The following is a 15,817-nucleotide window of genomic DNA, read 5'->3' as shown; positions in this document are numbered from 1 at the left end:
ACCTGTGCTTTCAACAATTTTTCGAAATAATATCGGACTTTGTATGATGTTTTGAAAGCGACAAAATTGGAGTTTTGTGTCGTGCGATACGTCGATCGTCGATTTCGAGCCGTTCAGTCGTTCGATTTAGTATCCGTATCGACGTCGCAGAGTCATCTCCGAAAGACAGTATCGGCCGTTGCGAGTGATTTCACGCGACAAAAAAATGTTTAAATTGTAAGCGACTTTTGATCGTGTGCAATAGTGAGTTAAACAATGCTCAACAACGGTATTGAGAATGGGGTGGCTGACGTTGCACAGGGCGCGAATCGCGCGATCCCAGACAATGGACACGATCACGCTGCTCTTCGACAAGCGGTAATTAATTCCAGGCCGTACGAGCTGTGCATAACTTATACAATTATAAATACTTTTCCACTTGTAGAATTTGCACATAAAATGTACTCGCCATCTAGTGGTAAAATATGACAACAAATCAACCAGCACTGATTCATTAATTTTCAACGAAGATTTCATTTTTCAAATTCAGTATCGGTCACTTCAACCTTAAAGTCTGATGTAAACATTTTTTGAACAGTGTATCGATATTTACTTCCATACAGTCATATTCAGATCATGTAAATTTTCAGACGTGGAAGATGTAAAAGAATATGCATTTTAATCGCACCAATGTATAATTTTCTTTTCGTAATAATTTTTCGAAAAATCTGTCAAACGCTCGTTATAAATTTTGTACGACATCGGAAGACTTCGACTGGACAAACGGCAAGTGGGAAAATCGGCGGTTAGAATTGTTCTCCGCGGCAGCGATGATAATTAACTAGCTGGCCAAAAAGAAGTTACCCTCTATCAAGGAACTCGCTATGGAAATCTGAGAGTTTATGGTCAGCCGACACGTGTTTCAAGCGATTGACGTCGTTGCGAGCTGGTACGACGATTACGACTGACCATCGTAGAAGACACTATCGGTGGAAGAACAGGTGTACTAGTACCCTGAAGAAATGCTTCTCTCTTGCTGGTACGTCTTTTTCCGGCGCTGCGCCACCTGGCGGTCGCAATTTAAGCTACGAAAGTAGAAATGGTGTGCGGGCGAGAAAAAATCAGTGAATTTGTTGCATTAACAGAATTCACTGAAATCATAATTGCCCCTCACTCTGGGGGATTCGTTCAGTCCGAGAAAAGAATGTACAGTGGGAGACGACTGACAGTGTGACGCTTCAACTCTCAGTCATTGGTAAAATGGATTACCCCGCTATTCAGAAAAAGTTAGCGAAATTGTGTATAAAATGTGGGCTTGTGTCACGATATTTTCGCGCGGTGAATTTAAAAATATATGCTCTTGTTCAGGGCTGGGTCACGTATATATGGTAAAGAGCTTTAGAAATTTAGGTATTCGTCGATTATTTAAAATGTTTTTTTACAAAGCGTGAATTTTCATTGACTAGATGTGATTAATTTTTTGCGGAGAATGTGTTTCATTGTGTTTTTAGTTAAGGATTCATGGATGTTTAAATTTAAAATTCACTTTCGTTAGTTTTCTTTCGATTGATATAAATAAATTATACCTGTGCTTTCAACAATTTTTCGACTACGAAATAATATCAGGCCTCGATCGATACGTTTTGAAAGCGACAAAACTAGAGTTTCGTGTCAGGCGAGAAATATTGACATTTGTTTACCTAATTCATTGGGCTCTCGGCTCGAGTAATGGTTTTCGATCGGCGATTTCGCGCCTTTCCTTCATTCGATTCAGTATTCGTATATCGGTGAGACATTATAGACGGCGACAAGTCATTTCACGCGACCAAAAGAAAAATTTTTAATTTTTCGCTACTTTCTGTTTAATTGTTTTTTATAGTGCTTTTGTAATAATGAGTGAAAAACAACCAAGAATTTGGCAGCCCGATGTGTATGAGGGCTCCATACCAATCCAGCCAATAGTCACCTATATTAGTACCCTAAAGAAATGTTTCTCTTTTGCTGGTATGTCTTTTTCCGGCGCTGCGCCACCTGGCGGTCGAACTTGAAGCTATGAAAGTAGAAACGGTATGCGGGCGCGGAAATAATTAGTGAAGCTGTTGCATTGACAGAGTTCACTAATTAAATCATGATTGTCCCATGAGGGCCTCAATCTCGGAGATTCGATCGGCTCAAGTCCGAGAGAAGAATGTGACCTGCGCTTCGGTGTACGCCAGGAGACGACTGACAACTCTCAGTCATTGGCAGAGGCATATTTAGGTATAGGCTAAGTAGGCTATAGCCTAGGGCGGCAAATTTTGAGGGGCGGCAAGCTGAAGAGAAAGAAAGTAAACATGAAAATGTCATGTCAAAAACCCCAAAGTTGGGCAAATTTTTTAACCCGTTAACGCCCAAACGGACAGAATTTTCTTTTCTTATGTAATTTACAATTAAATCATCTATTGGAGCGAGCAAAATTCTCGAGTACCCATTTTCTATGTAAAATTGAATGTACTTTTTAAATATGAGTTTATAATTAACCTCGGATGAAAATTAAAAAAGTTATGAACAATTTACTGCGAAAAAAACGATTTTGAAAAAACTATAACTGAAATTTTTTTTACTAAAAAAACTTAAACTGTGACATGTAACATCCAAAACTGTGGAATAAGAACCTAAAGTTTGAAGTTCCGTAGGTGGGATTTGAAGAATCAAGATGGTAGGCACTAAAAAATACATTTTTCCAAAAAAATTTACCAAAAAATGTTCCAAAAAATGTATTTTTTTGCTTGTAAACGATCTACTTTAGAAAAAAATTTTATTGAATATTCAAATTCCACCTACAGTACTTTAAACTTTAGGTTCTTAATCCGCAATTTTAGGTATTATTGGCCATAGTTTAAGTCTCTTTCATAAAAAAAATTTCAATCAAAGTATTTTTTCGCGATTCAAAATAGTGTTTTTTTGGTGAATCTTTTTGTGTGAACTCGGATTTTTTAGGGGCGGCTTCTCTCTCCTAGCCTACAGCGCCAAAATTGTAAATCCGCCCTTGGTCATTGGTAAAATTATAGTATTGTACTGACAGTATTAAAAGTATCCCTCCATAGAAAACGTTAGCACAAAATGCACAAAATGGCAAAATCTTTGGGATTGTGGATAACTTTTTTTAAATACGTACACTCAAAATAAGTCATGACACGAATATCTTTGATGTACGCTTTCCACGGGCTAAGCCAGGAGATTGTAGACAGTTTTCCCAAAATCCCAATAATATGTTAGTAATATCTTCTTGAGGCATGATTATTCGCGAATCAGAAAGAACGAACACTAGACCTATTATAATTCTGTCCGGTTCACAGAGTACTGGAACATGTATAAGCAATAAGCATAGGAATTCCAGCGTTCCAGCAGACAGAATTAGATTGGGTCTAGTGCACATATTCGCTTGGTACAAAAATTATGCAGAAAACATTACTCAACTTTAATTCTTTCAACACGTTTTTTTATAAGACTTGGTCAATTACTAATGTTCATTCTTTTTTTAGCTTCTTCATTCAGCTCAAATTGAAGTTTTTCAATGAATTCAAATTGATGTTTCCAGACTTATGTATGAGATAATAGATGGAAAAGTCAACTATATTTTTAGGATTTTCATCGATTTTTCCATATTTTCAGTATTGAATAACGTTTTAATGAATTAAAGAGTCTAAAAAAATAAGTAAAATAAAGTATAGTAAGAATAATTTCAAGACTAGAAAATAGTTTTTTAGAGAACACCTGCAGGGCACTTGCGAAGTATGCAGTTACTTACGTTGCAAGTGCGTAGTAGTATGGAATATTTCACATAATCAATCGATTCAATGAATAAAATACTAAATTACGATTCATCATCTTATTATTATTATTATTATTATTATTATTATTATTATAAATCATTTTCATGACACTTGAACAATTGAAAAAATTGTATCGAACGACTCTGCATTATCCAATATGAACAAATACTTTGAATAGAACAAAAAAAAAAGGAAATAACCAAGCGTGCAGTACATGCGTACATAAATAAAGAAGCTCTCACATCTCACTCTCACTCGTTTACATTACGATCATAAACAATATTAAATGCGACAGTTACGTTAATATCATATCAATTAAGATTCCTTAAAAAAAGGTACACAATATCATCTCAGTAATGAACGGTCTTGTCGTGCTCCTGCTGATGATAGATCAGCACGTCCTTGAAGTAGAAGTTCGGTCCGTGGAAGTCGGGCTCGCTGATGGGCCGATCGAGCGGATAGCCGAGCGGCCTGTTGTCCATGAGCGAGTCGCCGAAGACGCGCGAGGTGTAGTGCACGGGCTCGGCCAGCACCGGCGCCACGTGCACGAACAGCTGGAACGGCATGCCCTCGGGCCGGCCCTTGGGCAGCAGCAGCCGCGCCGGGAAGCCGTGGACGCGCTTCTCGAGCTTGAGCTCCTCGCCGCCGGTGGCGTCCGCGGCCACGCCGATCCTCTGCAGGAACACCTCGTAGGGCTCGGGGTCCTCGCTCACGAAGAAGAAGTCGTGGCAGTTGCGCACGATCTTGTTGGGTCCGGCGGCCACTGCGCAGCAACAAAAAAAAAAGAAATGAGAAAAAAAATTCATCGATGTAGCCCGCGCGTCGATGTACTACTCACGATCGTAGATGAAGTTGTCCATCTCGTAGAACTCGTCGTGGTGGTCCTTGAAGTCGAGCTCCTTCATGTGCACGTTGTACTTGGGCCCGAGGAAGATCCTGATCGCGGCCTTGGTCGGCTTCGCAGCGTGCACCTCCAGATTGACGTTGAAGTGCTTGTGATTCAGCCGGTGCTGTCGCGCCTGTATCACGTAGGCCTCGGCCTCGGCCACGTGATCCACGTACAGGCCGTGGCCGATGCTGCTGTCGAAGTGATCGAAGTACGTCTCCAGCCGATCCGTCTCGACCCGCTCGATCTTGAGCTCCGGATAGCTGATCTCCTCGGGCTTGTAAGCGCCCTGATTGTGCTTGTAGCGCTGATAGTAGTGCAGCAGGCGCTTGTAGATGCGCCAGAACGCGGGATCGCGCAGACTGGTGGTCTCGTGCTCGAGGGCGCTCGGGTGCAGCTTCTCGGGGCTCATCGGGGCCAGATTGAAGCCCAGTATCTTGCGCTGCAGCCAGTCGAGCCTGCCGTAGTACTGCTCGTTGACCGAGTCCACGTTGCCCTCGATCATGTTGCCGAGAATGTTCAGGCCGTCGTCCTGGTTCGCGGCGCCGTACAGCTTGGTGGTCTTGCCCTCCTTGGTGAAGGCGATGCCCGAGTCGACGGCCTGGCCTAAGCGCGACTCGTACTCGGCCGCGTCCTGGATCCAGTGCAGCTTGGACTTGGGCAGGTGGCTGTCGGCCGGCCTCGAGGGGAAGTGCATGCCGTTCGGATAGGACATGCTCGGCCAGTAGCCCGCGTAGAAGCGGCCGTAGTAGTCGTAGTCCTCGACGTGGGGCAGACCCTGCGACAGGCGCTCGAGGAAGTAACGATTGAAGAGCATCTGGTGGCCGTAGAGGTACTCCTCGCCGCGGTAGCTCTTGGCCTGGCCGCCGTGGAGCTCCTCGCCGCCGACGAAGAATGGTGTGTTGGCGCGGAAGTAGAAGTAGTAGTTGTTGAGGCCGATGTCCTCGGTGAAGTAGTTGAGGCGCTGCTCGTAGTCGTACTCGTCGCTCAGGTAGTAGTTGGAGTAGTTGTACGGGATCACGTAGGTGTCGTAGCCGGCGCTGTGCTTAGGCACTATAGGCGCGACGACCAAAAATCATTTTTTTACTTTTTAAAATCAATCGAATGAAAATGAATCGAATTGATCTATGAATCGTGCACTTAATCGATAGTTATTTGAAGAATATTCAGTAAAATTATTAGCCCAAAATACTGAAAAATAAGTTAGCTACAGCAATGTAAAAAAATCCGATGAACACTGTCACCCAAAATCTACGCGACCGATCCAATTCATACTTTATAAACTATTTAATCAGATAATGTACGAGGTAACGACGTCGAGATAATTTAACTTTTTTCATTTCTAAATGCTTCTTACCAACATATAAGATGACTATGTACCTTCATTTTTTCTAAAAAGGTCATATTTTTTACTTCAAAATGATGCGAAAAATTAAAAAAATATTTCTAACGAAATATCTCGATTTTATTGTAATTAAATAATAGAAAAATTTGGAAAGAATCGGTCGAGTCGATTTTCAGCTACAGTGTCCACCGCAAACGATCTTTTTTTTTGTCAGCTTAGTATGTTCTTCAAATAACTATTTATAATACATATAATTTATCGATAAATTCATTTTACTATATGCTCAAAAAAAATTATTAAAACGATGTTCAAAAATCATCGAACAGACCCCCTACCCCCCTTGCTTAAATAATATTTTTTGTTGTTGTTGTTGTTTTTTTTCTTTTTTGCAATGGCAATAATACTCACGCAGCTTGCCGTACTTCTTGACGTGGTGGGCCTTCTCCAGCAGCTCGACGTTGTAGAAGTAGTGGGGCGCGAGCTCGTACAGGGCCGGCAGCCGCATGTACTTGGTGTCGGGCCGATGCAGCACCGCCAGATTGTAGGCGTACAGGAACATGCCCGGATTCAGGACGTTGCGCAGATAGAGGGCCGTCTTGTGGAACGCGTCGAAGTCCTTGGCGTAGTACATGAGACGGAACACGGCCAGGGTCTGGTCGAGGGTGTGCGGGTAATAGACGGAGAACACCGAGTCGTGGGGCAGGAAGCCGTGCTCGGCACGATGGAGGAAGTCCTTGACCGCGTGCTGCAGAAAACCGTGGGACACACGGTTGGGAATCAACAGATCGATCGCATTTCGATAAAAAAAAAAAATTACAATATATCGTTATACCTTGTTGGTGTAGCTGTCGGCGTGCGCCTCGACGTTGTACTCGTGGCCCTCCTTCTGCAGCTCGGGCTTGAGCTCCGGCTGGAAGTAGTGCGCCAGCACGTGATAGATCTTCTTCTGCTTGGCGAGGAAGTCCTTGTCGGCCGAGAACTTGGTCCGGTAGTCCGGCTGGTAGGCCTGGCCGAGCACCAGGCCCACGACCAGGGCCGACAGCAAGCCGAGCCTCAGCATCATCAACTTCGATTCCGTACCCTTTTTTTTTTTTTTATCAACTTTCGGCTATGCCTCGGGGGAAAAATCCGCCGACTCCTCTCTCTCTCTGGACGTTAAAACGATATGCACGCGCGTCCGGTCGTGAATGCACTTGCGACTCGGTTAGCCAAGCCGGGCCTTTATATAGGGACGCGCTCGCCCCCGGCCGATCGCGCGCCGCTTCTAAGCCATAATAGCCGAGAGAACGAGAGAGAGAGAAAATAAAAATGTCTCAAAGAGCGAAAAAAGGCCAACGAAACTAATCTCGCCAGCAAGCACAAAGACGAAAGCGAAACCGAGAGAAGAAGAAGAAGAAGAAGATGCAGCGACAGAGAAAAGGGAGAGCATAATAATGTAACGTAACATCAAAATGCAAAATAAATGTAAAATAAATAAATAAATAAAAATAAAAAAAAAAGAGCGAGAGACGCGACGCGAGCGTACGGCAATTAAAATTAATCTTTCCAGAACAGGTCAAACCAGTGACCCGCGGGGGCTGTATATATGCAACACACCGGCCGCGGTGTCTGTCTGTGTCTCCGTGTTTGTGTGTTTATGCTTGACTTGGACATTTCTATTTGTTTCGTTATTACGAGTTCATATTTTGTATATTACATTACTTATTACGCTTATCTTTAGACGGAAATCAGTCATTTATTTATATACGCATTGTGCCTCGAGTAGCTTCGACGAGGAATCAATGAAAACTGCTGTTATGTATGCGCACGAGCAGCAGCAGCAGCAGCAGCGGCGATAAGTACTTGTGTATCGCTCGCGGATGTAATTTGTACGATCGGCAAAGAATCACGATTATTCTACCGTTTATTATTAACTTTTCTCGATCGTTCTCGTACTCGTATATAACGCAAACACAACGAGCGAACGCGATGGTATATCGTGGAAAATTTGGAGGTCCGCAGACGCGCACGAATTTTTGTTTTCGTTTTGTCCATCGCCCCGCGCGTTGCATCGGCTTTTTAAAGAGCGAGGCTCGCTGCTGCTGCTGCTGCACGCGAAGAGGGCTCGTTTTAAAGCTACACAAAACACAACACAACACAGGCAGACAGGCCCACGGAGGGGCGATCGTTTATTTTGAATTCGCACGCGCAGAAACTTTGTAGCTCAAACTCCCGAGCAAAAAGTGGACGAACTCGTTTTTTGCATTCGGGGGGGCTTGCGTGCGTTGCACATATAATGTACACCCGAGCGCGTCTGGTTTTTGGCTGCAGCAGGATCCTCTCCTTCTCGCGTTTGTTCGTTGTCGTTATATGATGATGATGATGATTTTTAAAGTGCGACCGGTGGGTGTGTGACGCTCGAAATATATACGTAGTCTTCGCCGATTGCAAATATTATACAAAAGTCAAAGTCTAGCTAAAAGCATGCTAATACGACGTATAGATTTTTTACTTTTTTAAATTAAGTTTTGTATTCCGTGGGCGTCTCTCTCTCATCTCGAACCAACCAGTTCTGGACCGCTGTAGACAAACAAAGGCCGGTGTCGTTTTCGTGTCGATGCAACTAAAAAATGCACTCGAAAAAGTTTCGAAGATCAATAACGAAAAAGCGTTTGGATTCAGATTCATTCATCGCGTATTTATTATTGCTCTAAAGACAAAAAGTTATAATAACAACAACAACAACAACAAACAACAAACAACAACGATAATCAATTAATTAAATTAATAAACAAAACAACGCCGTTGAGCTCGCATATTTATAAAATATAAGGCCTCAATAGTGCACGGGCATCTCGTGCATCCTTTCGTGCTGCTGCTGCTGCATCTTCATGTTGTACTCGGAAGATACGCCCTGGACGCGTCCGTAGGGCCAAGTCTGATGATGTTGTTGGTAGTAGGCAGCGTCGTGGTTTTGATGCATAGTCGGCATGATCATCGACGGGCCGTACTTGACGTACTCGCTGCTGCCGTAATTCCTTATACCTTGCTGGGGGTAGGCGTGATGCTGGCCGTGCATCATCGTATTGGTCATCATCATCGAATCACCGCGATCGTAACCGGCGTAATTGTAGTATCCGCCGTGGTGATGTTGCTTCTGTCCCTCGTCGTGGTAGGCCGGGTATACAGCCTCGTCGACCCGATGGCGCACGTAGACGTCGCGGAAGTAGCCGTTGTCGAGCTGCATGAACCAGGGCTGCATCGGCCGGTCCAGTGGGTAGCCGAGAGGTTGGCCGTAGAAGACGCGCTGGCCGAAGAACGGCACGTCGAGGCTCTTGCCGGGCTGGTAGGGGGCCACGTGCACGTAGAGCTTGTAGCGCTGGCCGTGGGAGCCGGTCTTGCCCATGGGCAGGTAGAGGTGCTCGGGGAAGCCCCACTGGTGGCCATCTTGGGTCATAGCCTCCTTGCCCTCGAGGGCCTGCACGATCTTGGCGTAGTACTTGTCGCCGGTGATGTGGCCGTGCTTGAAGAAACTGGACTCGCCGCTATGGCGCTCGATCTTGTTCATGCCCTCGATCACTGCGTGGATCAAAAAAAAAAGTTATATCGATCGAGTAAAAAGACAACTACGGATAATAATTAATAATAACGAATCGACGGTGTATACTCACGGTCGACCTCGAACTCGTCCAGCATGTAGAAGTACTGGAAGTGCCTCAACAGATGCGCGTAATCGTCCACCGCGGGTCCCAGGAAGAACCTGATCACGGCCTTGGTGCTCTTGTCGCTCTGCACCGCGAGCTTGTAATCGAACGGCTTGTAATTGAGATGATGCTGCCAGGCCTTGATGTGGAACGACTGGCCGTCCTTCATGCTCGGCACGTTCACGGCGTTGTTGATCAGATAGTCCTGGGCGTCGAAGTACGTCGTCAGGCGGTCCTCGCTCAGCTCCAAGCTCTCCACTTTGACACCGGGGAACTCGAGCTCGGATTTGGTGTAGCGCGGCAGCCGCGATTTGTAGCGCAGGAACAGATCGACGATCTTGCCGTACATGCGGTAGAAGGCCGGGTCCTTCATGCTGGTGGCGAAGAAGTGCAGAGAGCCGGGCAAGTAGTCGTGCTCGTCGCCGCCCTCGTAGTGCTGGCCGAAGGTGTGACGGAACAGGGCGTCGTACGAGCCGTAGTAGCCCGGATTAATGGAGTCGTGATTGCCCTCGATGAGATTGGCCAGGACGTTGAGACCGTCGGGTCCCGAGAGTCCGTACCTGTTGCCGTGCTCGTCGACGACGAAGCCCGAGTCGATGGCCTCCTCGATTCTGGCCTCGACGTGGCGCATGCGCTCGAGGTAGCGCTGCTTGTAGTAGGGCACGACGTTCCACCAGTCGCGGCGCGGCATCGCCACCCCCGTGTGATAGGTGTACTGGCCGTAGAAGCCGGGCATACCTGCGCCGGCCTGGAAGTCGCCGCCGGCCTCGATGTCGGGCAGATCGTGGCCGATGCGCTCGAGATGGTAGCGAGCCATGAGCTGCTGGTGCACGTGGTAGTACAACTCGCCACGGATCCACTTGGGCAGGCTCTGGGTGTCGCGACTGGACAGCCAGAAGGGGTACATCATGCGGAAGTAGTAGTAGTAGGCGTTGAGGCCGATGTCGTGGGTGAAGTAGCCGAGTACGTGCTCGTCGTGGCTGTGATAGTGTCCCGGGCTCATGCACATGGGCCAGCCCTGGGAGAAGTTGGAGAACAGGTGGAAGGTCTCGAAGCCGGGTCCGGACCAGTGTTGTTGCTTCATTTGTTCTTCACCGTGATGTTCCTGTTGGTACTCGTGGCCGCGAGTCATGGCGACGCGCTGCGCCTCGTGGATGACCCTCGAGTCGAAGAACACGTTGGGATAGAGCTCGTAGATGGCCGGCAGACGGATGTGATGGGTGTCGGGCCGATAGATGACGGCGGTGGTGAAGGCCGTGACGAACATGCCGGCGTTCATGTGGATGCGAGCCCAGGCGGCCGTCTGGTAGAAGGTGACGAAGTCGCGGGCGTAGTAGAAGAGACGGTAGAGGGCCATCATCTGGTCGCGGTGCTCCGGATGGTAGTACGAGAAGATGTCGTCCTTGGTCAGCATGCCGTTGCGGTAGTAGTCGATAAAGTCCGTCACTACTTCCTGCGTAATACGATTTTTAAGAATAAAATGTATAGTTATTTTGTTATTCTCGTGAATAATTATATACGTTATTGTAAATATTATACTGACATTGTGGTGGTAGTGATCGATGTTGGCGACTATGTCGTACTGGCGGCCGATCTCGTAGTAGTCGGCGTCGACGATGGAGCCCTGCTCGACGTACCACAGCAGATCGAAGATCTTCTTCTGGCGCATGAGGGTGTCGTGGTCGAAATGTTGCTGCTGCTGCTGATGCTCGTATTGCTCGTGGCGTATGGAGCCGGCCGCGACCAGGCTCACCGCCGCGAGGCACAACACGAACGCCTTGTTGAGCGTCATCTTGTCCTCTCTCTCTCTCTCTTGCGCTTCCTTCCTTAAGCTACCTCGAGATGAACTAGTCGATTGAAATTCGCCGCTTGGTTTACCTCTCTTGCCTTTGGGTGCAAGCTGCTGCTTGTTCGCCGACTCGATGCATCTGGCCCGGCTGCATCGACTTTTATACTCTCGCCAATTCGTCGAGCGAGATAATCGCCGTCGGCCCCGAACTGCAGTCGCTGCTGAACTTTGACCCTTAACTCTCGTTGCTTTCTCAGCGAGAAAAAGGCGGCGGGGATAATCGAAAGGTAAAGATTGAAGTTCGGAACGAGCGAGCGAGAGAGAGAGAGAGAGAGCAACTTCGATTTCGTATCTATTATTCGCGTTGATCCGGTACGAGAGAGCTTGCGAAACTCGAGAGCGCGCGCGTGGACGCCGAATGTGCGGCGCGAAAAAATTCCATCGCGTATACTCGATCGCACTCGCTTTTTTGTTTTCTACGTTTTCCCGCGGATAACAGCGTGCACGGGCGAGATTTTTTTGGTAATTCGGACTTTGTACATTCACGAATAACCAAAAGATCGAGAAAGAGGCAGTTTGATCTAGCGTGAACTAAGTAATGCTGCGTTACGTTATGATTTGATCGAGATTCGGGTGTAAATATTAATCGTTGGCAGCTAAAGATACGTAGGGTGAATGTATCGATCTCCATTCGGTTATGTTAGTTTATTTCGACAATCAAAAACTTGAAAATTACTCTAAAAACTCACTAAATTTACAAAGGGATTTTGAAGAAAAAAAAATTTTAAACGTTGCCAGTTTCAATTAAAATGTGGCTGGTAATTGGTATTGAAAAAAATCTGCTCCCATATCCCGTCATTTTTCACACGATATAATTTGATATTTTCATTTAAAAAGCGCCATGTGAAATAAAAATGACGCATGATCATTTTAATTATTTGGAAGCTTCTTCAAAAGTTTATACATTTTTTTTTATCTTCATTTTTCATTATTTACAATCTGCTTACAAAATCAACAATAGGTAAATATTATTAGCATTTGTTAGTTGGTGAGCATGTTGACCGTTAACCACCGTTAAACGCCATTGTTGCAGCATCTGCACTGCAATTTTTGATGTTTTTACTGTAAACATTTTTTAAATCTAGACGAGTGTATAGCATTTTTTAAGAGGTCCCTAGCTTCGCTATTTGAATGGTTATGAATCTTGACTCTGTCGACTTTTGTCTTAGCTTCTATTACTTCCGAGATTATGCTTACTTTTAGATCTGTATGTATTACTTCATTGGGAACTAACCATGGTGCGTTAACGATGCACCGTAAGACTTTATTTTGAAAACGTTGCAGTATTTAAACGTTGGAGTTTGACCCTGTACCATACAGTTCTATGCCGTAGCTTTAGACAGGTTTCAACACACACTTGGAAATAAATAGTTTGTTGTTGAGGTTGTTTATAAATGATTGAGTTAAAGTCACTGGGTATCGATAATCATCCTAAAATGAAGTATAGCAAATCAATTTCAGCATTATAGTTCATTATTTCATAGATTTTCAGATGATCTGACTTCAACTACATTCAAGGGGCTGCAATGCATTTCGATATTTTGTAGAATACTTCAGTAGAGGTTTTGGAAAACAAAATTGGAAATTTGATTTGAATTTGAAATGAAACGAAAATGAAAAACTATTTTGTCATGGAAATATCGTCCAATTAAACTATAATAAGATCTAAAAATCATAGCTCAATCGTTCTATATCGATTAAACGCGATTGCAATGCAATTTTAGTCTAATAATAATTATTCGGATAAAAAAAAATCATCATAATTGTTCAGACATTTATCCGTGCGACGATTAAAATTATCAACAATTTCGTCGTCGCACGGAGAGCGTCGAAAGCAACACGATTGGCGAGCGTGGCTTTGTTAATCGTGCAAAAAAAAAGTTGAATTTTCGATAACATTGAAAAATTGTGGTTCGATGTTTGTTTTTGTTTAGTCTGCAATTAAATTAAACTCGAGGGCAGAAACTACGTTGGTGAACTTTGATCGTCGTTGTCGTTTAATGCAGTTATCCAAACGATTGCGACGCTATAGAGCCTAGATTAGAAGTCCATCGCGGTGCTCCTAATTATATATAGAGTTTATTTTTTATTCTTTTTTTTGGCAAACTCTCGCGTTATTTTTTTCGAATATTTTCGATAAAGTAGCTTTCGGTCGATTATTACAAAAAAAAAATTTAATCCACAAAAAGTCAGCATAAAAAGCGTTAGTTTTAATGATTATAATTTTGTTTCGATATACGGGTACGCATGTACTTGCACATCATTTTTTTTAAATAATTGGTGTGATATTTCATTAACTATTACGAAAATAAACTCTCCTTCGATTGCATTAAACGTTCAATTTATTCATGTCTTAAATAATTGAAAGGACTATTTAAAAAAAATATATCGTTATTTCATAAATTTGAACAAGAGTCCAACCAACAGCCTCTCGATAGGAAAGTAAATGAAACGAAAGCCATTGAACTATTTATCAAATGACAATGATCGATCCAATTTATTTTAATCAACGACACGCCATGCGTGTCCAATATGACTTTACTATTTATTTAAAAATCGGAATAACGACTGTTACTATTTCTTGACTTGATGAATATAGCGTCTACGCTGTCCGGCATCGATTAATCAATGCCTCTGCGATGCGAAAACAAGTGCGCGTCGTCCGTACACGATTACCGCGCGCGCGTTGCATAATTATCAATAATTTGTTTGTCGCGGACTTTGCGCGACCCATCGTTATTAAATAGAAAATTTTTTTTCTCTCTTCCTCGTTTCGTAGATCGTGACACGCGCAGTCGTTGGCAGGAAAAAAATCGTAGACTTTGCGGGGGCCTATCTCGTTTTTAAATAGAAAACTTTTTTCTCTCTTCGTGACGAGAGGTACAGGCGGAAAAAAAATATGTAACTCATTGAATTACGATGATAATCGTTCGTTCAAGTTCAGCGGTTCTAAGTGGAATTTAATAAATCTGTCTCGAAGGATTAATTAGAGATATCACGCTGATATGATGAATCATCGTTATTTTTTCATTAAAAATTTTAACGTAATTATAACGGAACTATTTAATGTTCCCGCTTCTTCCTCGTTATGCGGCAAACAATTTTGGCTCGACCGATCGGTAAAAGACAATAAGCAATTTAACGTATAAGAGGTGTTACAAAAAATTCAAGTCTCATCGTTTATCTGTACAGTAGTGATACAGCCATTTGTACGGGCATGACGAGCGCATAGCTAAACATATACAATTCAGTTGAAAGCAATAATCGATAGTTGCGGAAAAAATCGTTACGATTACTAGATAAGTATTTTTTTTAAGGCAACTACTGAATGCATCTTACATTGACTCGAGCAAAAGCAGAAACCCTTGACCTTGGGCATAAGACAGAGAAAAGAAATTATGCAGATTTCGATAAAGCTTTCGCACGGCAGTCGCCAAAAAAAGCGAGAATATTCCATTATTATTTGTTGGCACGTAGCGCGCGATAACATTTTTTACTTTTTTTTTGCTCTTATTGTTATTGTTGTTGTTGTTGTTGCTGTTGAATATCGAGCAAAAAAAAATTGATTACGAGTCTCGCAACGGATAAGTGTGAATTGCTCCGACGATTTCGACATGCTTTGCGCACCCGTAACAATCGGAATCGGTAGCGATCGGGTGAAAAATGATATGAAAGCCATTTTTTGCGATTTGGTCAAATGAAATATCGATGTTGTGAGAATTTGCATGTTTGATCCTAAGCCCTGATCGCGCTCAAGATCCAGACCTTCCAGGTCTTCCCCTCCACGGTTTCGGATACACACGAACGAAAACGAGAAGATAAAAAATATTTAGAAGCATTTATGACTCGAGCGAAACTCGTATGTGTGTACTCTTTTCTCAGCCGTGCATATAATTTTTTTTTCTCCTCTGCAGTCCGGCGCATTTCTTTTTCTTCTTCTTCTTCTTCTCTCCTCTCCTAAAACCTGCTCTCCCACTTGTCGCGTCGCGTACACCTCCCCCTAAGCGCATACAAAGTCAGTTTGTTGTTTGTTTCTTGTTTTTTTTTTTTTCAGGCAATATTTTTATTTCGAACGAAAACGTGACCATCACGTGCACGCAGATTTTTTTCCTTCGTTTTTGTTTACAGTACAGCGTGAAGATCCAAACTTGTGTGTGCCTTTGGTTTCAATCCCAAAAACGATGCTACTTTTCTTTTCGACATTTTTCCATACGAGCATATTTTCATCTTTTCCATCTCTCAATGTTGCCACGCACGCGA

The 15,817-nt window shown here is 43.9% G+C and overlaps 1 protein-coding gene across 1 annotated transcript; it reads right to left on the bottom strand.

Annotated features, from left to right (window-relative positions):
• Positions 1-4,011: 4,011 nt before the first annotated feature.
• Positions 4,012-11,606, bottom strand: LOC106652681. The gene is made up of 7 exons (XM_014371776.2): positions 11,252-11,606; positions 9,676-11,161; positions 8,853-9,583; positions 6,858-7,091; positions 6,434-6,770; positions 4,633-5,733; positions 4,012-4,557 (listed from the first exon to the last, which is right to left on the bottom strand). Exons 1-7 carry the CDS (start codon positions 11,498-11,500, stop codon positions 4,145-4,147), a joined length of 4,551 nt encoding a protein of 1,516 aa, XP_014227262.1. The 5' UTR covers positions 11,501-11,606; the 3' UTR covers positions 4,012-4,144.
• Positions 11,607-15,817: the final 4,211 nt, after the last annotated feature.

The sequence above is a fragment of the Trichogramma pretiosum genome, unplaced genomic scaffold, assembly GCF_000599845.2.
Source record: "Trichogramma pretiosum strain Unisexual culture from Peru unplaced genomic scaffold, Tpre_2.0 scaffold155, whole genome shotgun sequence".
NCBI lineage: Eukaryota > Metazoa > Arthropoda > Insecta > Hymenoptera > Trichogrammatidae > Trichogramma > Trichogramma pretiosum.
Note: the sequence above shows the minus strand (reverse complement) of the source record. Positions and strands in the feature narration are given on the sequence as shown.

Excerpts from the sequence above, each read along its gene's own strand:
- LOC106652681 (XM_014371776.2), bottom strand. The coding sequence starts at position 11,500 with ATGACGCTCAACAAGGCGTTCGTGTTGTGCCTCGCGGCGGTGAGCCTG. Across the intron at positions 11,162-11,251 it reads TCGATCACTACCACCACAAT|GAAGTAGTGACGGACTTTAT; the intron begins GTCAGTATAATA and ends CGTATTACGCAG. Across the intron at positions 6,771-6,857 it reads CCGACAGCTACACCAACAAG|CACGCGGTCAAGGACTTCCT; the intron begins GTATAACGATAT and ends GGTTTTCTGCAG.